Genomic DNA, 25,554 nt, shown 5'->3' with positions numbered 1-25,554 from the left:
TTACCGTGTGAAATATAAGGTTGTGACAAAGAGAAACAACTTTCATTCCCATTTAATACATTAATTTTAGATGTATATTGTTTTTAAAAGATAGTTTTTTGAAATATTTGCCGCTGAACACATTTTTGTATTCCTCGGTTATTTAGTGAATGTGCTGAATTTATATATTTTTTTAACACTTCCTCGCCATTATCTCTCCGAACAAATAAAATCGGAACCAGCCATAGATACCTGCAATTTCACTAGATAAAATATAACATCTTACAGAAAAAGCGAAAAATTCCCCAATGTATTTGTAAACCAAACGTATCTTTATAACTGAATTAACAGTTGACAATTTTTAATATTATTTTTTTTTTATTATTAAATCAGTTAGGTGTGAAATCATTCATGCATACACAATTGTTTTCAATACCCGTAGTTTTACGAATCACATTACTTCATAATAACGCTAATATACATGATATACTCTAAACCTAGCCGGGAACTCCTTATACACACACTTGTCAAACTTATCCCCATATAAAACTGCTTTATATTTTTTTAGGGCTTATTTCAGACACTTATTCTGAGCTTTTATTCGGGGCTACATTTTTTTCTTTTAAAATTATAAATATTGCCGTATTAACCATATTGATTTCTATACATGTAAAACATATAATCAAAGCTATAAGGGACATTTAACACATCTTTAGCGGCTATGGAAAACAAATTTTAAATCTATCCAAATTTAATTTATTTTATTTTATCGTTTTTTATTTTAGAATAGTTCAATATTAACTCGACTTTGTACTGTATATTCTTCATATTGTACGGAATGGTCAATGAGTTCAATTGTAATTGATACACATGATACATATAAATAGCACGTCAGCATTCACGATTGAGGTGAACAAATATTATCACTCGCGAGAAAAAATCATATTTTCACCGGATTTTCGCAAACAATTTACCATACATATTTTGTACATTTGTAAATACTAGTAGATGGACATACTGTTCATACAAGACCCGACAAAATAACTAGCGCAAGTGAAAGTTCAAATGTTCAAAACAAGAAAACTCGCATTGTTTCAGACAGGAAATCAAATCTTCTTTTATGTTTTTTCACATTTGATGTATTTGGTCAATTCTAAAGACTGACATCGGATTCTCTTAAGTGGTTTCAGTTGATCAGATGTCGTACTAATTACGTTTATTCAAAATATTTTCCCATTTCAATTGTTCAACTTCAAATTATTAAATCTTGTAAATGCTTGTACAATAATGACATACTATTTAATTAGTAAAGAAAACTAACAATGTTACTAGATGTAGACAATATTCTGGGTCCCTTAATATTTTTTTTTGTTCGGTGTGAGCCGAGGCTCCGTGTTGAAGGCCTTACATTGACCTATAATGGTTTACTATTATAAATTGTTATTTGAATGGAGAGTTGTCTCATTGGCACACACACCCAATCTTCCTTTATCTATGACAGTACAGTAATGGAAATTTTAAAAATGGTCACATTTATAAATTACGAAAATGGGTCCCATATTCTGAATTCATATATACACCTTAGAAAAAACAAGTGAAACTGCTAGCTACTGCTCACTGATGATACCCCGCCGCAAGTGGATAATATAAATAGTGTAAAAATATGCAAGTGTTCGGTAAACAGGAAATTGTCGAGTGATGAATCTGAAAACGCATCGCACGGTATAGCTGACTGATATAAATCCTGAAACCAAATTTCAGAAATCCTTTTATTGTAGTTCCTGAGAAAAGTGTGACGAAAATTTTCAACTTGGCTTTCATGTGTAAAATCATACAAGTGTTCAGTTAACAGGAAGTTGTCAAGTGATGAATCTGAAAACGCATCACACTGTATAGCTGACTTAGATAAACCCTGAAACCAAATTTCAGAAATCCTTGTATTGTAGTTCCTAAGAAAATTGCAACGAAAAAATAAATAGTGTAAAATTATGCAAGTGTTCGGTAAACAGGAAGTTGTCGAGTGATGAATCTGAAAATGCATCACACGGTAAAGCTGACTTCGTTAAACCCTGAAACCAAATTTCAGAAATCCTTGTATTGTAGTTCCTGAGAAAAGTGTGACGAAAATTTTCAACTTGGCTACCATGTGTAAAATCGTACAAATGTTGGGTAAACAGAAAGTTGTCAAGTGATCAATCTGAAAACGCATCACAGGATATAGCTGACTTAGATAAACCCTGAAACCAAACTTCAGAAATCCTTGTATTGTAGTTCCTGAGAAAAATGCGACGAAAAATATTCATGGGAGGGACTGACTGACGGACGCACTGATGGACAGACAGAGGTAAAACAGTATACCCCCCTTTTTTTAAAGTGGGGGTATACAAATACACAGATTCAGTGACTTGTGACTCGTTTCATCCCGGATGGCAACTATTAAAGAACCTACCAAGTGTATTCATTGTAAATTGTTTTTGTCCTGAACATGCATGTAATATTTGCTACTGGACAATAGCAAATTAAAACCCCAAAAATATGCTTCCAAACATAAATATTATAATTAAATTACAACAAACAGCTCACTATTAGTGCATTATACATGTATGACTTTGTAATGCTTATTGTGTTTATGGAAACCAATGGGAAAATGTTGCTTAACATCTTGGGTCATATATTTAGAAGGCATTTATTCAAAAGCAGATAGAATGGATTTGAAGAAAAAAACATGAATAAGGGCAGAAAATCACCTATTTAAAGTACAAGTCTTTGGTTAAACACAATATATGTGTCATCATTGGTGTATCAATGTTGCTTTTGTGTACATGGTATAAAAATCAAACTTGGGTTTCTCATCTAAACTTGTTTACATTGTGTTACATCATCCAATATGGCTAGGCCTGTTATAGGTTTTTCATTATCACACTGATGCGGAACTGATTTTGCTCATTGTTGAAGGATGTACAGTTACTAACAATTCCATCACTTGGCTTACGATTGATGGTCGTCTTATTGAAATTCATACCACATCTCCTTATTCTGGTTATCATACAGTATTCATGTTATACAATACCTAGTATTATCAAATGAATTATAACAATTGTTAATAGTTGTCAGACTTTTGTTATCAAAAAGCAGCTACATGTGTATAATCTTGCTTTTCCTGCATGTATGCAGGTTTTAGTACATTGTACATGTACAGGTATCACACAAACTTTCCATTATAAATAACCTTTGAAAAAGAATTTAAGTCACAGTAAAATTAACCATGCCAGACAGATGATGTACACCCTACAAACTGACATTCCATACACAAAATTTAGTGATTTATACTGTCTGTGGAATAGACTTAACATTCTTAACATCCAAACCATGAAAATTAAACATTGCCCAATGAAACATGAAATGAGGTCATGGTCAGATGTAAAGCCTGCCAATCAAACTTGTACACCTTATGAATATATATCCAATAATATGCCAAAAATAGTGATCCTATACATGTCATGCATGTACATGTAGTTTATACTGTAGCATCTGAGAAACATTTGGAAATAGATCAAACAACAAAAACTAAGCATTGTTCAATGAACCATGATATTTTCATTGAGGTCAAAGTCCGATGTAAGTCTTGCAATTAAGACATTTTTTCACCGCACTCATTTCATACACCAAATATATATAATTGACCTACTTTTCCTACTGCTTGTAGTATTTAACATGTGTGAGAAACAAACTTGACAAATTACATGTAACTGAAGTAACCTTAATCACTGATCCATGAAATGAAGTCAGGATCAGGCCAACCTTGCCTGACAGACAATGAGACATACAATGTAAACCTTTCAAGATACCTACATGTATATATATAAATGGGTTTACCTAAAATTAATCCATGTTATACATGTAAGACTTAGAGTGTATTCCACTGTGACTGTTCAAACAGTAATATTTTTTTTCCAAACAGTTACACATGTTCATGTAGCATGATGTAGTGTACCATGCAAACTAGGTTACGTGCAAGGGACAAGTCACTAACAGAAATGTCATAACATAAGGAAGTACCCATGCCTTTCAGCTTCTAAAATGTATCTGCTGAAGCTCAAATACAAAACGGTATGTTGTAGTCAGATTGTAATACCAATTTCTTGCATGCATGTACTTCAACTTTTGTTGCAGGTGGAATAATAAAATTATACTTTAAAGTACATGCATGGTTTATTTGTTTCAAATACTTGGCCACTAATCATGCTAATTAAGATTTTTATTTATTTATTATTCAGACTTTAATAATTTAAGTACAGCAAGCAGTCATTTGACACTAAACAATTGACACAGACTGCACGAGACCCTCATAGTTGGTTAAGATCTTTTTACACACCCTGGACACGCTGGTGGTAGTTAACAATTGCAATGCCAACATAAACTTCAGATGTGATATACATGTACTGTTTTGTAAATTTCACTGAAGCTGGAAATTCACATTATCCATATTCATGATATTGTTATTATAATAAATCCGCTAATTAAAAGTATTCATGAATTCAGATATGATGCACTATTATTAGTAGTATTCACTGTAACTATGAATTTTCATTATTCCAAATTGCTATTTCAAATGAATAATTATCCTGGGTATTCATGGAACTCAGAAACAATGTACGTATGTATTATTGCAGTATTAATATGCACTACAACTATGGAATTTTGTTATTCCAAATTCACAATTGATCATGATTGATGATAATCCCAGGTATTTAGTCCTCCAGTAATGTGGTCCTCCTTTTTATACAATATATTAAGTTTCCTATTTGTACAAGGCACAATTTTCTTCTTGTTCAATTTAATCAGAACATCACATCATCATCATTGAATAATGCTGCAAGCCCTATTCTTTATTTCAAAAACAATAGATAACTAGTATAAAATAATGAATTAATCCATTGTTTCACAATTTACAGCTATGAGAGCAACTCAGTGACGTCTACATTTCCTATGCATCAAAGTGCACATGTACTAGCAGGCATCATATTCTAAGTGGGAATCATGGTCAAACCAATAAATTTTCAGTATGATTCTACAAAATAAAATATACATTAAGACTCAAGTACAGTAAATGTTAACTAATAATAAATATATATAATACTACATGTACATGTATATACATTGTGCAATAATAAGAAAGTTAATTACAATAACTGTATTTACCTAAAACTATGGCACTCATTGACTGAAAAATTCTAGCACTAATACAATTCTATTTTCAAGTCACTATTAACAAGAAAAATAAATCTGTTAAGGGGGTCTAAATTCTTTATAGTGTTGTCTTTTTTTCCTGCATTAATGATTTTTTAAGTGTGATTGTGTACTTTCATTGAAGGGTTACTGTCTTAGTGAGGCTCACACCATACTTTAATTCATCAATTCTTTAAAACACAACAGGTTATTTCTTTTGTTCATTTTAATTATGTTTATAATTTAATATGAAATATATTGATTCTACAAACATGACAAAGAAAAGTTTAAGGAATGAAAAAATAAAATAAATAAACAACTTTGCACTGTTACTATATACATGCACTAGATAATATTGACTTTACCTTTGTCCAGTGCATATAATGAATAAACCTTTGTGATGTAAATATATTGTTCCAAGACTTAACCATCCCAGTTAATGTTTTAAATCCTTGAGTTTAATATTTTTTACATCTTTTGTGTTACCCTGAATACTTTTTACTTATTCATTTCTTATTACAGCTTGCATTAAATAATGCTTTGAATAATGCTTTGCAGCTCAGACAACACTTTTTGTTTATTTAATTTAGTCATTTACCCAATTTTATTTTAATAAATCAATATTGAAATTACTTTTAAAATTTGAATTTTTATATCCAAAATAATAGTATATCCTGCTGTTTCATATTATTTAAAATTATAATTTGTTTTGAAAAAGTTATAAAAATTTTAATCATGATAATTTGTGAAGATTATCATAAAATTATATCATTATACCAATGACAGATTAAATATCATACCCAGGACAATAAACTATTGTGTCTTAATTTGTATATTAGCTGCATCATGTATATAATAATTTCTTATTAATACCTATAAGATATCCAGTGTTAACATCCTGATTATTACCTATTGTAATGTCACATTTGCATGGTCATATTCAGTAAATACATATAAAGATACATATAAAATAAAGATTTTATTATTTTATTTTTTTTTAAATATTTTGAGCTTCATAAAATACTTTAAAAAGGTTTATACCATGTTAACATAAAAAAAAATGCATACAGACATGACAGATAGATTTTTTTGTTATGTTTTCCTGACATATTGAATTTTAACATAAAATAATTATCATTATTATGTAAAAAATGCAAAAAATCAGCAATCGTTTGTGAATGCACATAATCAAAGGAGGTGTGGGAAATATCAATGATGCATCAACCCAACAGTTAGGCAACAATAAAGTAACCAAAACACAATTGAATGCGTGTCAAAAAATATGACTCATGATTAGAAGGTCCTTAATAATTGTGGGAATAATAAAAAGACCATTGAATGTTCCTACTTGTAAGTTACATAACATGTATTGCACAAATGAATTTTTAAAAACAATGCTAACAGGGCACAGTTTATATAAAAATTTCACATGAAAATATATAGTTTAGGTTCAAATTATTAACAAATTATAGTGATTTAATATAAATTCTATGTTAAATCTAAAAAGAATAAAATTATGATGCTAGCTTTGCTCTTTTAATATTTGCTTTTTAAACAATGCAGTACATGATAAAACAATTACTAATTGAATAAGCACAATTTGTTTAATCAACAGTGTTTAAATGGCAACTGTTTATGACTCTGTGCCTTGTTTCAGGAACATTAATTTAATAATATTGTTTTATTTTGATGATTAATGCTATTTTAAACCATTTCTGAAATACCTATTCACTTTCAATGCCTGCTATCATGTATTATCAAAAATATATATTAATGTTTTGTTGTCCATGATTTGAGAATTATTTAAAATCTAAATGAAAGTGGACACTTGCTAAATAAGTCACTATTTAATCTTAAAGTTAATAGTTTTCACATTTTATGATCAAATCATATGTTTTTGTACTACCCATGTTTTTTTTTATGGAAATTGTGACATCACAATGCATTCCTAATTGAACAAAAACTATCAGCTGATAAAGCAAAATCAGGGAAATACTAGTAATCCTGCATAAGCATGATAAGAAACACATTTATATGGATACGTACATGTAAAGATCGGTTGGTTGTTGGTTATAAAATGTCCAGTGACAAGTATTTCATGCAAATTTATGACCCGAGTTAGCAATACTTTAACATTCAATATGTACGATACATGATGTATAGGTCAGTGGCACATCCAGAACTTTTCATAAGGGACAGGGTTGCTGACTGCCCTTAGGGGCACAGATCCAGTCATGCTTGAGTGATTCCCTATATATTCAACCAAATTTTTTGTTATTATATTTAAATCGATTTTAATTTTTATCACGTTATTTTACTGTTGATTTTTATTTGTATATAATCAATTTGCTTTAGTCAAGAATTTTAGTGTATTGAAGGACCTTTTGTCTTATTTTAAAAATATGCTTTAAATTGTAAAAATATTCAAATTAGCTCTCGCCGCGATATAGCCTTCTTGTGCTAATGCGGCGTAAAGCAACCAACAATCAATCAATCAATCAACCAAATTTTTCCCACAAAAAAGGGGAAGATATAGAGTAACCTTTTCTGTATTCCACTCAGGGTGATGTATGCAAAATAATTAAGGTAATAAATGGCATACTGTTCACACATGATAATAGGGGGAGGGGAACGGTGTCCTTTATGACTTTCAATGATTTATTATGATGCTCAACTTTAACATTGAAGCTCAAAGCCTATATTTTCCCTGGAATATGCAACTTTGGACGAGTGTGTTAATATAGAACATTGATTCATAGCTATAGCCTATCGGAGTATCTAAATACATAGATTCCGTAGGATCAGTTGCGGATCCAGAAATTTTAAAAAGGGGGGGGGTCCAAATATATGTCCCCATTCAAATGCATTGAGCGGCCAAAAAAAAGGAATGGGTTCGAACCCTCTCCCCCACCCCCCTTTTGATCCGCCAATGGGAACAAATTTTAAGGTCTGTAAGCCGACAAATGTGCACATTTTCCCTTCAAAATTATGAATCCATGATTATTCGATAGACATGCTATTAAATATTGATAATTTCTACTCACCGATTGTAATTTCCAGCTAAGATTATTGAACATGTGGTCTAACATCTGTAGTTACCTGTGTAAAAATATAGTTTGCCGACCTGAGGTCCAAGGTTTTTTGCCGACAAAAAATTAAAGAGGGTAAATCGTTTACGGTGAAGAATTGTTTTCCGTTTTTAATGAAACTTGACAGATTTTGCTAATTATTTTTTTAATCATCGGAAATGTCCTTCTTGGTGAAATTCGAATTAAAACTGTTTTATTATGCTGTACAATATTGGTAACTGAGTCATAATCTTTAAATTTATTTCAAGTACACCCTTGTACATTTTTCTATTGCGCAGAATTTATCAAAACTTTTTTAAGTATAAATTTGAATGAATTCATTGTCATCTTCTTATTCTTCTGCAATAATATTAAAACTCTATTTTAAACGAAAGCTGCTGTTTTTTAAAACCATTTATGAACGAAAATGTTATAAAACAGATATTATAAAATAAAAAGTAAGGATATCAGAAGGATTATTTAAAGTCAAACGCACATGACTGTCAAAAATGAACGGACAATGCTACGGCAATAAATAGAAAACGACAAAAGACAAACAACGATCGCAAAATAAATGAATAAACAGCAAAACAAGTTAACAATCGCACAATAGACGATAATAGTATAAGTAAAGACTATTTCACAACAAAATCAAATCTTGAGAGCCGGGTGAGACGTGATTTTTTTTACACTGATGGCCGACTACCGTTACGCTAAAATATTTGTATTAAAACATTTACCGACTGTATCAACCTATGAAGTGTTTGTTTTAAACATTTAACGACTGTGTCAACCTTTTATAGGTTGTTATAAACATTTAATGACTGTGCCAACCCTTAGAAAGTTGAAACAAACATTTAACGACTGTCCCAACTCTAAAAACGTTGTGACAAACATTTTTTGACTGCATCAACGTCTGAATAGTTGACACAAACAAATTTTAACTGTCTCAACTATGAAAAGGTTGGGACGGACATTATGCAACTGCCACAACTATTAGAAAGACTGTAATAAATAGATTTTGACTGTGACAACACCGTAAACCACTGCAACAGTTCTGAAATGACTGATGGTAGCATTTTTTGACTTTCACAACCCGTAGAAAAGTTGGGACAGACATAAATAAACTGTTGCAACGAAATATGACAGATTTGACAGTCATTACTGGTCTTTTACAGACTAAAACAGTCGTACAATGACTGTTACTGGTATGGACAGTTGTTTTTTCGTCCAGTAGTGTTCGATACCTAGCGCAAAAGAAGCAACTGTTTCTCCTCTACAAGACCTATATAGTCATATCCCGTGACACCCCCCATTATTTTTCTCTAGAACTGCAGGAATAGGCCGACCCTACCCCCATTTTTTTGACCATTTTTTCGAATTTTGAGCTCTAGTTTCAGATTTTTGAACATAGCGCCCTTCGATACCTAGCGCAAAAGAAGCGCCTGTTTCTCCTCTACAAGACCTATATAGTCATATCCCGTGACACCCCCCATTATTTTTCTCTAGAACTCCTGGAATAGGCCGACCCTACCCCCATTTTTTTGACAATTTTTTCGAATTTTGAGCTCTAGTTTCAGATTTTTGAACATAGCGCCCTTCGATACCTAGCGCAAAAGAAGTGCCTGTTTCTCCTCTTCAAGACCTATATAGTCATACCCCGTGACACCCCTCATTATTTTTCTCTAGAAGTCCTAGAATAGGCCGACCCCCCTAATTTTTTGACATTTTTTTCAAATTTTGAGCCCTAGTTTCAGATTTTTGAACATAGCGCCCTTCGATACCTAGCGCAAAAGAAGCGCCTGTTTCTTCTCTACAAGACCTATATAGTCATTCCCCGTGACACCCCTCATTATTTTTCTCTAGAAGCCCTGGAATAGGCCGACCCCCCTAATTTTTTGACATTTTTTTCAAATTTTGAGCTCTAAATCAAACAATGACATAAAAGGTGCTATAATTTACAGGGTAGGACTACTTTTACATACGTTCTAAATTGAAGTGGGTGTATTGGTGGCCCTACACCTACAAATAATCCGTTGATAGATGCAGAGTTATTGTGGTACTGAATATTAGCCTTGAAAGTAATGGGACTTGTTAAATCAATGGATTGGATAAAAACCATTTCAAAATTGAGTTAAAATTGCTATATTTTAACCGATTTTCTGCCTTTTTGAATACTTTTTTATTTAACGGCCGTTGTTGTCTTATTCTGGTTTTTGGTTTCTCGATATATCGCCTTATTGTTCGCTGGCTTATTGTTCGCTAGCTATTGTTCGCTAGCTTCTGCCTGGTTAAGGAGGAATAGTTGTTCAAATGTTTTTTGCTCCAGTTTGACATTTACAATAATCAAGATACAGTACATAAGAACCGAAGGTCTTTCCAGACACATATCTGAATGATCATTAGCGAAGCTTTCCGTATTATTAAGTTTGAGAAATCGAAGTCCTTTCAGTTTCAAATCTAAAATTCTATGTTTATTTAAACGACGTGTGACTATTAAACAGCTCAGCTTGCTTTTTTAGACACAATATTCTACTGTTGACGTCCTCAGTGTGACTGTGGAATAGAAATACGATCATTCTGGTCTTCCGATTGGCTGAAAAACGTTTTCAAAAGTAGGGCGTTCGCTCGGTCGTTTTGGGATGAAGAAGAACGCAGCAACCCTCGGTTGAAGTGGAACGTAAAATTTGATGCTTCTTTAAAACAAAGTGACATGCTTTGGGAACTTAACGCACACTTGCAGCAATCTTTTGATGGATGAGTGGCTTTTTGCAAAGCAAAATTTCTGTCCCATCAAATTTGCCTGCACTCTCGAGTGACAGTCATAATTTTTAAGACATTTATCCAAGACGCCTCTATTACAACCCCTGCCTTATAGTATTTATTGTTTATTTGATCTCGTTATGAACATGCATGACATATTTGCCACTGCACGTTTGGCAGTCAACAATAAGCATATACACTTACACATAAGAAAGGAGGTCATTCATAAAAAGTGCTGCTTTCTGTAGTTTGATAGTATGTATCCACTGCGAATCAATTGATATTTATTATTTGAGACAGGTCAAACGTATATATAACCAGTCTATTTATCTTGTCCATTTTCTTGTCTAGAGCGATATAGCTGTATTTCTAATCCACACACATTATACGACGCGTTGACAATTCTATGAACAAATGCAAATTAGCACGTATAAGTATTTCCAAAATTCAACTGAAACGAGTATGTATGTCTGTTTTTGATTTAAGTTACTCTTTACTGAAATATTTGCCACTGGATATAAAGCAAGAAATAGTCAATCCAGTTCTTTTGGGACTACTATTTTTCAAATATTTAACACCCAAAACTCGATCAATCAAGCTGATCTTCAGTCGAATTTTAGATGACATTGTGTTTACAAAGTTTCACAAATAACAATGAAGCGATGTATGGTTGGAAGCTCCCCCCCTCCCCCAATTTAAAAAAAAATCTGATTATTTTATAATGACTGTACAATTAATCAATTAATAACCCTTGGAAATGCTGTACCGAAAAAAGAAAAAAATAATATCACAGAAACATAATTCTTAATAATTAACATTTTAAAAATGTTTTACACAATCTATATTTAGACAGTACTTAAAACCCTAGCACATACGATCAATATTCATTCATAATACGTAAACATAGTTTATTTTTTTATTTATTCATATTCAATCATGGTACAAAATTATGCCGAGTCACATCTGTGTACACTAAATGTAATAAACTTATGACACAGATACATATTTAAACATTGCTACACTGCACAAATTCCTCATTCAAAATAGTTTCAATAGGATAAAACAAAATTGTGCTTTAAAGTATTTTGATGTTCTATATGTATTTGCAAATGTAAACAGTAATTGCGTAACGAGGTCATACATGTAAGGCTGATTGTTGATTATTTACAAAAAGCTAACAATAGATCTAAGTTTTTATACTTACACTGTAGAGACCAATTTATCCATGATTACCTTGAGCTATAGGTAATATGATACTCTTAATATATGTATACGCTTGTAAAACTACGGAAGCTTGTAAGGGTTACCGTGAAAATTAAAAACATAGTATGGATTATAATTTTGTCGTTTTAACTGCATTTAATATATAAATTTTAAAATATAGACAACTGTTGGCCAGTTGAATCAAGGACTTTCTATACTAACGGGACTCATCTCTATTGGTTTGAACTGATTACTAAGCCACCTGTTTAAAGCTACCTCCCAACAATACACTTAGTTTCGTATCTCTGATATATACGATGCTAGTAGTTATTTGCGTATTTCACAGTGTATTGTTGATATAATTATCATTATTTGTTAATTTAAAATCTGAATAATAGCAATTTACGATGACAAAAAATATAAGATTTTGAAAGTATAGAAAGTCCCTTTATAATGTCCTTTTGCTCTGCTTTTTATGCATTTTTGAATATATATCTGCATAAAATGCTATTGCTTACATTTATCTATTTATTGTTTTTATGCTGTTAGTCTGTTATATTTTATGATCATCCAGTGATTTGCTGATTCCCCCGTTTCAATGCACATGGAGGCACTTGCCACATGAACTTTGACTCTGGAGGCTTACAATCTAATAGAGTTGCTTTCATTTTATTGCATGCTTTTTTCCAGTTTTATTTGGTAGTATTTGCATGATGCTGCATGATTTTGAATGTGATAGTCGGTTAAAGAGCTCACCACAGCTCATGTTTTATCTGTTATTATGTATATATATGCCGACTCTAAATAAAATTTACTTACTTACTTACTTACCTGGTTGAATAAAATAAAAAATCATTTATTAATAAGTAAGAAAATATCTATTGATTATTGATTTGAAGAACAAAATTTAGTAAACATGGTTAATCAAATAAGATGATGGGACCAAACAATGTTACACTTAAAAAAAAAATTAATGTAATTAAAATTTTCATATACAAGTATAAAGTCCGTTCAGCTTACCCTATATGTAGCTTTTGAATCTGGTAAATATTGCGTGTGGTAATTTTACAATATTTAAATTATTGCCACCAGGAATGGATCATAAGATTTAACTACATGTACATGTATTCTGATTCTAGTAAATATCTCACCAAAATTGTCTATTTTCAATTTGAACTTCCTGTTGAAAATATGGCTGTTTGTGTGTACCATTACATTTTCAAATCCAATGCTTCCTCTAAATTGTATTGATCAAAAATATTATTAAATTTCTTTTTGTACAAGATTACATGTAGATAGTACAGTAGATACATTTGAGATACTTTGCTATATATCTACGATATTTTTCTTTTTTTTTTTCATTGACGATTTTGTACATTGTAAATTTAGAGCGATGCGTGGTCTAGTTTTCGTTATAACACGGACATGTAAATACCTATTTTGACAACCTAAATGCATCTCTGAAGCAATGCACATTCAGCAGTTTAGACGAAAACACGAATTAATGATGACATTTGATAATCAAGACTTTAAAAGAGAGGCGAAATATACCAGAGGGAAATTCAGACTCGTTAGTCGAAAATGAATGACAAAGCCATGGCTAAAAAACAAAGACTTACAAAAAAACAAAAAGAAGTACACGTAACATTACATAAAAAAAATACATACAGAGCAATAAAAACCACACAAACACATAGGGTGCTATCAGGTGCTCCTGAAGGGTAAGCACATCCTGCTCCCCAAGTTGCAACCGTTGTGTTGCCCAAGTTTGTACAACACAGTAATAAGTAAAAGTGAAATTAGAACGCGACTTTAAAGAAGGCTGATATGTCAAATCGTAGTGTTCCGACCGTGTTTTATTTGTAATTATCAAAGGGAACTCACTGGCCTTCCGATATTCAATATCTTGAATTTTCCCGAAGTGATTAGACAACCAGGATGTTTCCGTTTGAGAAAGATTTTGTATGTTTATATCAACGGGGAAAGGCTAGAATCGTGTTTTTTTTCTACAGTCGCCAGCTGAGCTATTGGTTTTAGGATGCTAAATACATTCGTCAAACCAAAAAAAAAATGTAACTATTGTACTTGTATGTAGGATGACGATATATAGAGAATAATACATGGCAAAATCCGTATCATATGTCGTATCATCCCGAGGGCCTTTAGGCCCGAGGGATGATATTGGTCGAGGGTGATACGGCATGTGATACGGATTTTGCCATGTATTATACGCTTTATCATATATTTCAACAGAAGAGTATTATATTATATGAACTGTTTTCTGATCCATAGCACTGGGTTACCTTCAGTTCTGCTTTTTTCTTGTTTCAAAGCCTTAAAAAAACTGCTCAATTATTTATACGAAGCACCTGGGTTACCTTACAATCTGTTGTTTTAAATATTTTGTTTATTATTGTATTTATTTGAGTGTTTTGTATGTTTATAGTTGCATTTAGTGTGCCAAAAAATATGTTGTAAAAACGTAATGTTCGTGACGTCACATAGAATATGAAAACTTAACGTTCGTGACGTTACATACCAAACAATGACGTCATTCAAAAAATTGACCTTTTTTTTGGAAATTTTTTCTAAGCAAAAAAGAACTAAAAAACTGACTTGATGTATAAAAAAAAAAATAAAAAAAAAATAAAAAGGTATGCGATACGGATTTTACCATGCGATACGTGGTATGCGATACGGGTTTAGCCATGCGATACGGGGTATGCGATACAGGGTAGGTGATACAGACTGGAAAAAAGAACCTTTATTAGATATACAAAATAGCTGTATTTTGTACTAAATATATGATAAGTATAGATTATTACATGGCATTTTTCATATCAGACCCTTTATCGGCCCAAGGTTATGATATCAGCCCAAGAGCCGCAGGCTCGAGGGCTAATATCATGAACGAGGGCCGATAAAGGGTCTGATGTGAAAAATGACATGTAATTATCTTTTTATCATATACTTCAGCAGAAGAAATACAGACAAGAACTATTAAAAATTTAATTTTGTTTGCCTTTGCACTTTTAGATAACATTTACAGACAACCAAAATAAATCTTAACTTTAATATTCTTAACTTCAATTGTTTTTATTGATATTACAAGCATTTTATTTATCTTGTCACAACAATTATCATGTTCTTCAATAATATTGTCACCTTATCTATGTCTTTCAAAACATGTTTAACTTTTAAATTCATTTTTGCTCCTCAACCATTTTGTGAAAAGTCTTATCACTTGCCGTTTTCAAAAAAAAATCCGGAAATGCACGAAGTTGCATGTGATAAACGTCACGGAAATTAACGGAAAGGCATGTGATAACATTCCGGAAGCAGATAATAAAGGTACCTTTATCAGCCCGCTATGGAAATTCTTAGGAATCTGGTCAATAAACCTAGTAATCCTTTTATAGCCTTTTGATATTTTAAAATGTTATTGAACTGTAAAATTTTAGTAATATTTTATACAAGTATATGATAAATATGAGTAATAGTGTTCTCACATTAGTTGACCCACGCTTTGTTCATACCCGGCTTTCTGGTTAATACAAAAGCAAATTGAAAGTATCGAATGGCCATTTAAGAATGTGAAGTTCATCATTTATGGTATTCATAGTAATATTTAATTTCTCAACTCAGCAAAGAAAGGAGGAGTAAATAATAAACAAATAACAGAAAAATAAACAAGAACAAATTACTAAATAATGTTATATATCATATCAGTATTTCTCACACAACTACAACTTGTACTCAACATTTTGCACAACATATTTAAGTTTTATAAATCATATTTTGCCAGTGTATACTGTTTAATACATTTCTTAATCCTAAACCTTCGGCATTTTAAAGCACCATAGTCCGCACATACTTAAAACATCTTTCGTTGTTACATAAGACTCTTTAAATGATATAATATCCTTTCCTTCATAGAAACGTCGCCCGAATGCAGCTGCATAAGACAGTTTACATACATGTGGTCCACTTTTAAGTCCAGATTGATCAAGGTAGCAATCATACGAACAACTAAAGAAACACGATAATTCTTCTGAAATTGAAAGAATAAGGAAAAAACATGAAAAAACAATGTTTTAAAATTACAACCCGTAAAATTAAGAATTTTACTTACCAAATTGTTATTACCCGATGACGGTTATTCTAGAGCAGTCGGTATGATACAGATTTGTTTCTCTTTGTTTTAGGGCCCATCATTTTCTCAGAGAAACAAAATGTAAACCAAAGTATAATAATAAGTTTTAATAATAATAATAATAAAAATAGTAGTATGCTCGAAATTGTAGGGATATATCAAAAAGGATAAATAAAGAGTAAAAACACAAAAATACCGAACTCCGAGGAAAATTCAAAAAGGAAAATCCAAAAACAAATGGCAAAGTCAAAAGTCCAAACACATCGAACGAATGGATAACAACTGTCATATTCTTGACTTGGTACAGGCATTTTCTAATGTAGAAAATGGTGGATTGAACCTGGTTTTATAGCTAGCTAAACCTCTCACATGTATGACAGTCGCGTCAAATTCCATTACATTGTCAACGATGTATGAACAAAACAAACATACTCAAAGAGTAAAAAGACATCGACTATGTTAGGGAAGAAATTTAAACAACAATAAAACACGAACTACAGAACTATAGTATTTTCGATCTATGAGTTTGACTGTCTCTCTGGTATCTTTCGCCCTTTTTTCCTTAATAATATACTTAACAATATGAACGTAGCAAAACATATTATTTCTTTATTTTAAGACTTTTATCTCCATATATACTAAGTGAAGTACTTTGAAGTTCCATTTTTTGGAAACTACTTTCATTTGTATTTATTCGTGTCTGTTTTTAGTTCTTATTTCCGATATGCATATATGATATTACTGTGTAAACATAACACTTATTTTCATTTTACTTCTTATACACCATAAGGATATCATTGGTTCAAAGCGAACTCTTTGGAACTGTGCATGTCTAATAATGAATTTATAATGCTGTAGACATGTGTAGTGTAACCGTACCCGTGAGATGACGTCTACGACTTATTGCTTTTAACTTTGAAAGTAAAGTCCTCGATTATGTTAATATTAAAAGGCACCGAATGACATATATTTATTCATACCCCGTATTTAAAGACTAAGCTTAAGCCTACATGTTAAAAAAATTCTGAATAAAGGTTTAAAAAAGTGATAATAACGCATATGATATCCATTGTACTAACCTTTTTTGTAATTCAAAACTACAGCTATTGCAATCACCAATGTTAAACAGACAAGACCACAGGTCATGTGACACATCCTGTTTTATACTAAAAGAAATATATGTCTTACTAAGAAATATTGGATTTTGCTCAATATTCTAGCTGTCAAACTAATTACTCATCAATAAAAAATTGAGGTGCAGTGTAAAAGAAGTCGAAAGATATAAGAGGGATATTCAAACACTAATATCAAAAATAAACTGGCAACGCCATGGCTAAAAATCAAATACAAACATATATTAAACATTAATAGTACACAAAACACAACATAAAAAAACCAAAAGACTAAGCAACAGAAACTGAACAAACAAACCTGTCATCTCAGGTACTCCTGAGGTTTAGCAGATCCAGCTCCACAGGCGGAACCCGTCGTATTGCTCATGTCAGTACGAATCCGGTTACAAAGTTAATTTGGTAGGTGACATTCGTGAAATGGAGACGTGATTGTAGTTGCGATATGGCGTCCATAAAATTTACGAAGGGAAACTTTCAACTACGCCATTTTTAATTCGTGATTTTACTACAATCTGCACTGAGTTGAATTCAATTCAACCCTTAACTATATAGAAAAAAGAAGATGTATTATGATTGCCAATGAGACAAATCTCCACAAAAGTCCAAATGATACAAAAATAAACAACTATAAAAGGTCACCTTACGGCCTTCAAAATGAGCAAATCCCATACCGCATACTCAGCTATAAAAGGCCCCGAAATAACAATGTAGAATAATTCTAACAAGAAAACCATTTTTTGCTTCTCTTTTTATTCATACACGCATACGCCAAATATAAAAGTTAACTAAATTATTAAATTTGAATTAAGTTATGAATATAATTAGGCAATATGCAGAAATTGTTTATAATTCAGTGCCAATGGACAGGTATAAATCCTGCAGAAACGTGTGCAATTGCACACAACAAAAGAAGATAAGAAACGTTTCATATCAGGTCAAACTAGTAGATCTTATCTGTTCACTTGGACATGTTGGATAAATACAACTTACATAAATCATACACAAATACCAAACAGATTTCAAAAACTACATATACTTGTGTTTCTCCAACTGCACTGTAAAGCAAGAACATACTTCATTACCAATTTGTATTTATAAGTCCGAATTGTTTAAATATCCACTTGACTTTACTATACATTAAATATAAACTTATTTATTTTAGACATGTTTAACAAAAAAACTTAGATGAAATAAGGTTTTAAGTTGCGGCTACCAGGAACGACCGTTGCGATTGAATTGTTCAAGTAATCATACTAATAAAATACAACATTTGCCCTCGGTAAAAACACACAAACACATACTTATATACACATGAACTGACATGGTACATACATACTATACATACATACACAAACAACACAAGCATTTAACATTTTTAAATCAATACTTACAAAACAAATCGGTTGGAATAAAAAAATCCGTTCCGTTTTAAATACCACGATAACTGGTATACTGTTCAATGTTTACTGGTACATAGTCATGATAGTATTGAACTTTCTTTATACAGGGATTTTTATCGACTGCGGATGTTTATATTTATAAAGCCATAAACTTAAGTGAAAGTGATACCAATGTGATAGTCGGGTTTTAAACCGAAAGAACCGCTATTGATTTGTTTTACTGCTTTTCATTCGTATAATATAGATAAACATTAAACACTATGTATTGATTGTTGTTAGTTTTACGTCCAGTGGCAAACATTTCATGTTCAGGACGATTAATGACATATGGTACAAGTATTCAGTTAACATGGTTAAAAAAGTAAGAATTTAACTATCACGTATACACAATTAAGATTTATTATATAAAAATCAGACAATAGTAGAATAATTGTATCTGTTTTTGAAAGACACATTGTTGTTAAATATCGAAATACCTTTGACCCTCGTTTTGACCACAGTAGGCATTCCTCTTGTAACAAATAATTGACATTATTCATCCGGGTACTCAGGCAAGTCAGAGCAGTTCAAAGAAGTAAAAATACGCTTACCATATCTTCTTTTATCTACTACAATCGGTACAATTGAGGGGGAAATGTACAGTTTTATGTTTTCTACAGTTTAGTTTAAACATATTCATAGTGGATTGGAAAAAAAAGTTATTACAACTCATATCTTTCCACTTTCCAGGTGCGAGTGGCATGATACTTCTCTTTTTTTTCGAAACCTACAAGGCCACGGTGTCTTTTGCGTGCAAGAGATATTACTCTCTCTTTACACGGGTATGCCATTAATCGTCCCCTTCTGACGGAATATTATCCTGCTTTCTATACCCGACAAAATCATCAGAAAACAGAAATTTCCACCAAAAATGCTCCAAAAACATGTTTAACCTTACTCCTTTTGGATGCCCTTAATTAATCGAGTAGAAGAATGTTCTACCACAGATCAGGTTACCTTTAGAAACAATAGATATACCGGAGTGAAAAGTCAGTATAATGAACATACATGTTGTTTATTAAAAGTTTCGAACGGAGTTAGTAGAATGTAATGCTCATCGTTTATTGAATTCCTTATTTCACACAATCTAATTGAAATTAAATCTCTCACTCGCTATTTTTTTTATTCTTGGTCGCTGCGTGCTCCCACGCAGCGACCAAGAATAAAAAAAATAGCGAGTGAGAGATTTAATTTCAATTAGATTGTATTTCACATATCATGCTACTATTTTTTACACAACTACAACTTGTAAACAACGTATTCAAAAAAGTAAACGACTAATAAAGCAGCAAATACGTAACACTAACTATCCTGAACATGCACGAACTACTTGTCACTAGACGTTAAGCAAACAATAATCAATCCATCAATTATTGTAATTTTTCAAAGCAGTTTTATTGGATATGACATATCTGAATGATACTTTGCAAGAAGAAGTTGGTTTTGAATATTAACGTTCAATGTATTGAATACTATTATTGGAGGAATCAGAGTTAGTGACATATTGTATAGACAATATAAGCATTCTTTAATAATGGCATACTATTTCTATATATTACACAAAACAACAAAATGTACCAAGAGTGCTCACGCTGAGATGTCTCGCCTGTACTGCTTCACTTACAATTGGTTTGATGTTGAAAATCTTAAGGATACAGGTTTTACTACAGTCGAAACAAAATTCAGAGCGCAAATGACCATTGTGCTTGAGGTGCTTTCCTATATCGTTGTTCAGGTAAAAATGCACAAACGTCCTGTGCCAACAATAACACAATGACAAGATGTACATAAGTACCGAGCCAAGTTGAATAAATATTGCAATCACAATTATTTACTTTGTAAAACATTTCCTTTCTCAATCTTAACTGTATACCTAACAACAAAATTATTTGCAATCATTTTTGTATAATTGTATTGTAAATGGCGGAACTTTGTTCAGGCTCATTGTTTTTTCGTGTTTTGTTTAAATGTTTTTAAAACATGTCACAGCGGTAGAATAACGTTACTTTAAAGTCATAAGAAACGAGTGACCGGTGAAAAATTATGTTCTTCCAATTCTTGAACCAATGCATACACACATCATAAACTTAGTCTTCTGTGCACGAATTTATCATTTTTTTCGTGTAAATTTCGTATAATCGTCAATTTTTTTTTTAATCGGTCAGTGTTGTTGTGAAAATATGGCAGGTAATTAAAGTTCGTGTTTTGAAGCCGAAGTTTAACGATGGTCACCTGTTTGTCAACAATCGACAAAAAATAAACAAAAAAGCATGGAAAGAGAGCACGTGTTTAACATGTGTATTCAGATAATAGTTTATTTTAAGGACATCCACATGCGTATTGTGATCACCGGAGTTTTACGAGATGGGTTACACTGAGGTCACTTTGCATACGGAAAATATGTCGGGGGAATTGGTTGCTGGAAGCAAGCAATTAAAATAAAGTAAACTTCTTCTAAATATGAATAAATTAAAGAATTTTCTTCAGAAAAAGGTATATGTACATAAGATTATCCCTAATCTTATTGATTTTATGTTTACATTATATCAAAGATAAAATTTATTAGTTCAGTGTCTGCTCTCTTGTGTAACATATGTCTTTTTATTGAGTTAACCATTTCAATTGTTATTATAGTTTGTCTTTCTATGTTGTGATGTTACAATATTGTTTCAGATAATTGTGTAGGTTTTGTACCATTAAAACATGAACACCCGCTGCAATTGTTTGCACCTACCCAAACTAGTCAGGAATCCGACATTCAGTAGTTTTGTTTGGTGATGTTGTTCATAAGTGTTATTCGTTTCACGTTTTTTTTTATATAAATAAGACAGTTATTTTTTTCACTAGTAATTTTAGGGCCCTTTATAACTTGCTGTTCGTTGGGAGACACAGCTTCGTGTTGAAAAGTTTACTTTTATAAAATGTGACTTGGATGTAGAGTTGTACCTATCCGTTAGTACCTATACCTAATACTTCATGACCATTTGTGCAGATCCAGTCATTTGAAAAGGGTGGGGGGGGGGACGACCCTGGATAAAAGGTGAACAGGGGATGGGGGGCTCCAACTACATGTATATGCATCCATTCATATACATTGATCGCCCAAAGGAAATTTCAACCCCCGGAAACCCCCTCTATATCTGCCACTGACCATAGTGTAAACTTTGTGAAATTGATACTGAATATTTTGCACCAAGATCTAGGTATCGTTCGGTGATTGGTTCCGCAGTTTTATGATCAGATACTGAGGACGTTTTACAAGTTGACACCGAACCAGTTGGATAGAATTTAAATGTATCACATACTGCGACTTCCGCCGCAAACGAGTCAAAAATTATAAAGGCGTCGGGCAAAACTAAATTTCACAAATCATGTTTTTCCATTTCTTGCTGTTTTATTTTCCTGAATTCTCATATTTTGGAATTACAAAGCACCGAATAGCGCACATATTAAAAACATCTGTAGGTTCAACAAACGACTCTCCAAATAACGGCAAACCCTTTCCTTCAGAGGAACGTCGTCCGAATGCTGATAAATAAGACAGTTTACAAAAAAATGGTCCAGTTTCGTATCCAAATTGATCAATAAAGCACACATATGAACAACGGAAGAAACAAGAAATTTGTTCTGAAATTAAAAAAAAAAAAGAATTATAATAATCATCGCTAAAAAGGAACAATCAAAACAAACACATGACATTCAGCATTAGTTTAGTATATAAAATTAATACAAACTTGTTGGTACCTGAGGAAGGTTTTTTTCTGATAAAACATCAACAAAGCTAGGGTTTTGTTTTATACCTGGGTTTCTTTCAGTGTTCTTATCCACTTTCTATAACAAAATGAGAATCAAAGCTCAATAATTGAAGAGAAACAGACAAAAAGGGCCAACATTATTGATTGTAATACCATATAACGTCCAGGGGCAAATGTTTCGTGCATTATTCGGACAAATTATATTATATATAAATATACTAAATAAATAAATGATTTGCAAAATACGTTGAAGGTATAAAAAGTCATGAGAATTCCGAATGCAATAAGGTTCTATCCGGGCACTCTGGTTCTAAACCTTGGTTCCATCTGGGTTGTTTGGTTCTGAACCTTGGTTCTTTGGTTCGAAACCATGGTAACTGGTTCAACATCCGGGTTGTTTGGTTATAGCAACCCGAATTCCTGGTTCCATCTCGGTTCTATTCTAGATTATTCTTATGTTCCCGTTGAAACCACAAGTATCCGAATAAAAAGGTAAAGTAGGTCAAAGACGCTAAAATTGTTTTATAACATTAAACATTTCAGGATCGACGGTAAAAGAAGATGTTAGGTATTTATTTTCTAATTCTAATGATTAGGAAACTAGATAAAATAAAGCATCGTTTAGATTTTAAAAGTAAATCGAAATGGTACATTATATCGAACATTATTTTATTTAATTCAGTCGTTCTGTCTTTATTTATTTCCGTTAATATTTCTAGACGTTTTAAAACAACAAAATTTGGAGACCTGTCGTTCAATTGGCCAACGATATATGCATCTAGCCACTTGACCAGTTGACGACTTGCACATATATTTAAATGCACATGTAAAGTTCGAATGCATTTTATTTAATAGCTGCTTTCTAATAATGTCAGATTTGATAGAAATACGTGTGAAGTATATATGTAACAAATCGTTTTGTTCAAAACGGAATCTTAAAAGACATATAAAAAGAAATTGATGATCAATTGAAAAATAAGTTATAAAATATAACAAAAATGTATCTGTACAATAAATTTGTCAAATTTGATACTACTTGTGAAATTAAGGCATGCATATAATCATTATACGCCAAAAAGAATCAAATCAAAATTAAGATTGAATATTTTTATAATAAAATTGTGTTGGTGTGTGTGTTTTGGTGTGTGTGTGTTAATGACAGTGCTGGTGGAATGAGTAGCACCAGCACACTAGTCGGAACTTCTGTGTCGGTACCATAGATAAGGGGCATAAACTACGGAGTTACTCTAGTCCGTTCGTCCCGAACGTCAAAAACAAAGGGTTCCGTTTTTTTTAACTTTTATAAATTAGTTGCCCCAACCAAATACTACAAAACCTATACACAAAATAGAAAAGATGTGCCATGAGTGCCAATAAGAACACTCCACAAAAGATTAAATGACACAGAAATTAACAGCTATAAGTCATCCTACGGCCTTCAACAATGAGCAAAGTCCGTACCGCATAGTCAGCTATAAAAAAGCACCGAAATGACAATGTAAATCAATTAAAACGAGAAAAGAAACGGACAAATTATGAACACAAAATGAACAAAAACAAATATGTAACACATAAAGAAACGGCAATTCATGAATTAGAGTATCCTGACTTGGGACAGGTACATACAGACAGAATGCGGCGGATTAAACATGCTAGCAGGATTCCCACCCTTCACCTTATGTGGCAAAGAAGATACCAAGTACACAGAAATTTAAAACAACTACATGTCACCATACGGCCTTCAACAATGAGCAAATATGTATAAATGATGTTGTATGAGTGCCAATAAGACAAATCTCTATCCAAATAACAATTTATAAAAGTAAACCATTATAGGTCATTGTACGGTCTTCAACACGGAGCCTTGGCTCTCACCGAACCACAAGCTATATAAGGCCCCAAAATTACTAGTGTAAAACAATTCAATCGAGAAAACCAACGGTCTAATCTAAATAAAAAAAAAGAGAAACGAGAAAAGCTTACAAATTCCACAAACAAACGATAACTACTGTACATCAGATTCCTGACTTAGGACAGGTGAAAACATTTGCAGCCGGATGAAACAATATTATAACATCACAACATAGAAAAAACACGATAAAACAAAATTCAAACGAGGAAAGAAATGGACAAATGTATTTAGGCCACTGACTTGCGACAGGTACATGCATACTGAATAAAGCGGGGTTGAACATGTTAATGGGGTCTTCACCATCCCCCTAACCTGGGACAATGGTTATTTCCACATACAAAAAATTGAATTTGAAATTTGGTAGCGTCACTTTTACCGTTCAAGAGTTATCAAATTCCTTTAAAAACATAGAAAATGCTGAATTTGCGTTTTCGTTCTTTTAAATAAGTTGTACTCAATCAAATTTTATAAACCTTATACGTAATGCTTATTATCCCATAACACAAGAGTTATTATATATATGAAGTTGGTACTAGTACTAATGATACAAATATCAACACGTAGACTAAAGATAGGAAAGATGCTTAAGCTGTTGTTTCTGTTCTTTAACTTTAGTTTGCATCAACCAAATGTTTTGAAACTTATACACAATGCTTATGGTCACTAAACAGTCAAAATTACGTGAATCCCGTTTCTATATGTGGAAGGTTACTTTTGTTTTCTTTTCACAGACAGGGGTATCTGGGGCCCATAGACATATTGTACATTTAATTCAGTAAACAGTTTATTTGCTTCCTTAGGATTCTACTTCTATTAGAATTAGCTTGCATATTTTTTTAAAGGATGGCGGTGCAGTTTGATAACAGACAGTGACCAGCATAAAAAAAAGTTTTTCACTAGATTGAGCTCTTTGTCTAAGT

General features: G+C 32.1%; 1 protein-coding gene and 1 long non-coding RNA gene across 2 annotated transcripts in view; both read right to left on the bottom strand.

The window, feature by feature from the left end:
* The window catches only part of LOC134699238 (sulfotransferase 1E1-like), a 42,807-nt gene extending 30,463 nt beyond the window's left edge, over positions 1–12,344 (bottom strand). Inside the window, exon 1 of the mRNA XM_063560848.1 lies at positions 12,244–12,344. Coding sequence (XP_063416918.1) covers positions 12,244–12,266 — 23 coding nt within the window. The 5' untranslated portion in view covers positions 12,267–12,344. The remainder of the gene's footprint in view (positions 1–12,243) is intronic.
* Positions 12,345–15,722: 3,378 nt separating this feature from the next.
* Positions 15,723–19,028, bottom strand: LOC134699307 (uncharacterized). The gene is made up of 3 exons (XR_010103555.1): positions 18,920–19,028; positions 17,475–17,561; positions 15,723–16,293 (listed from the first exon to the last, which is right to left on the bottom strand). It is a non-coding gene; the product is annotated as an uncharacterized LOC134699307 (long non-coding RNA).
* Between the last annotated feature and the right edge of the window lie 6,526 nt (positions 19,029–25,554).

The sequence above is a fragment of the Mytilus trossulus genome, unplaced genomic scaffold (genome assembly GCF_036588685.1).
Source record: "Mytilus trossulus isolate FHL-02 unplaced genomic scaffold, PNRI_Mtr1.1.1.hap1 h1tg000050l__unscaffolded, whole genome shotgun sequence".
NCBI lineage: Eukaryota > Metazoa > Mollusca > Bivalvia > Mytilida > Mytilidae > Mytilus > Mytilus trossulus.
The sequence above is the reverse complement of the archived record's forward strand: the minus strand, read 5'-3'. Positions and strand labels throughout refer to the sequence as shown.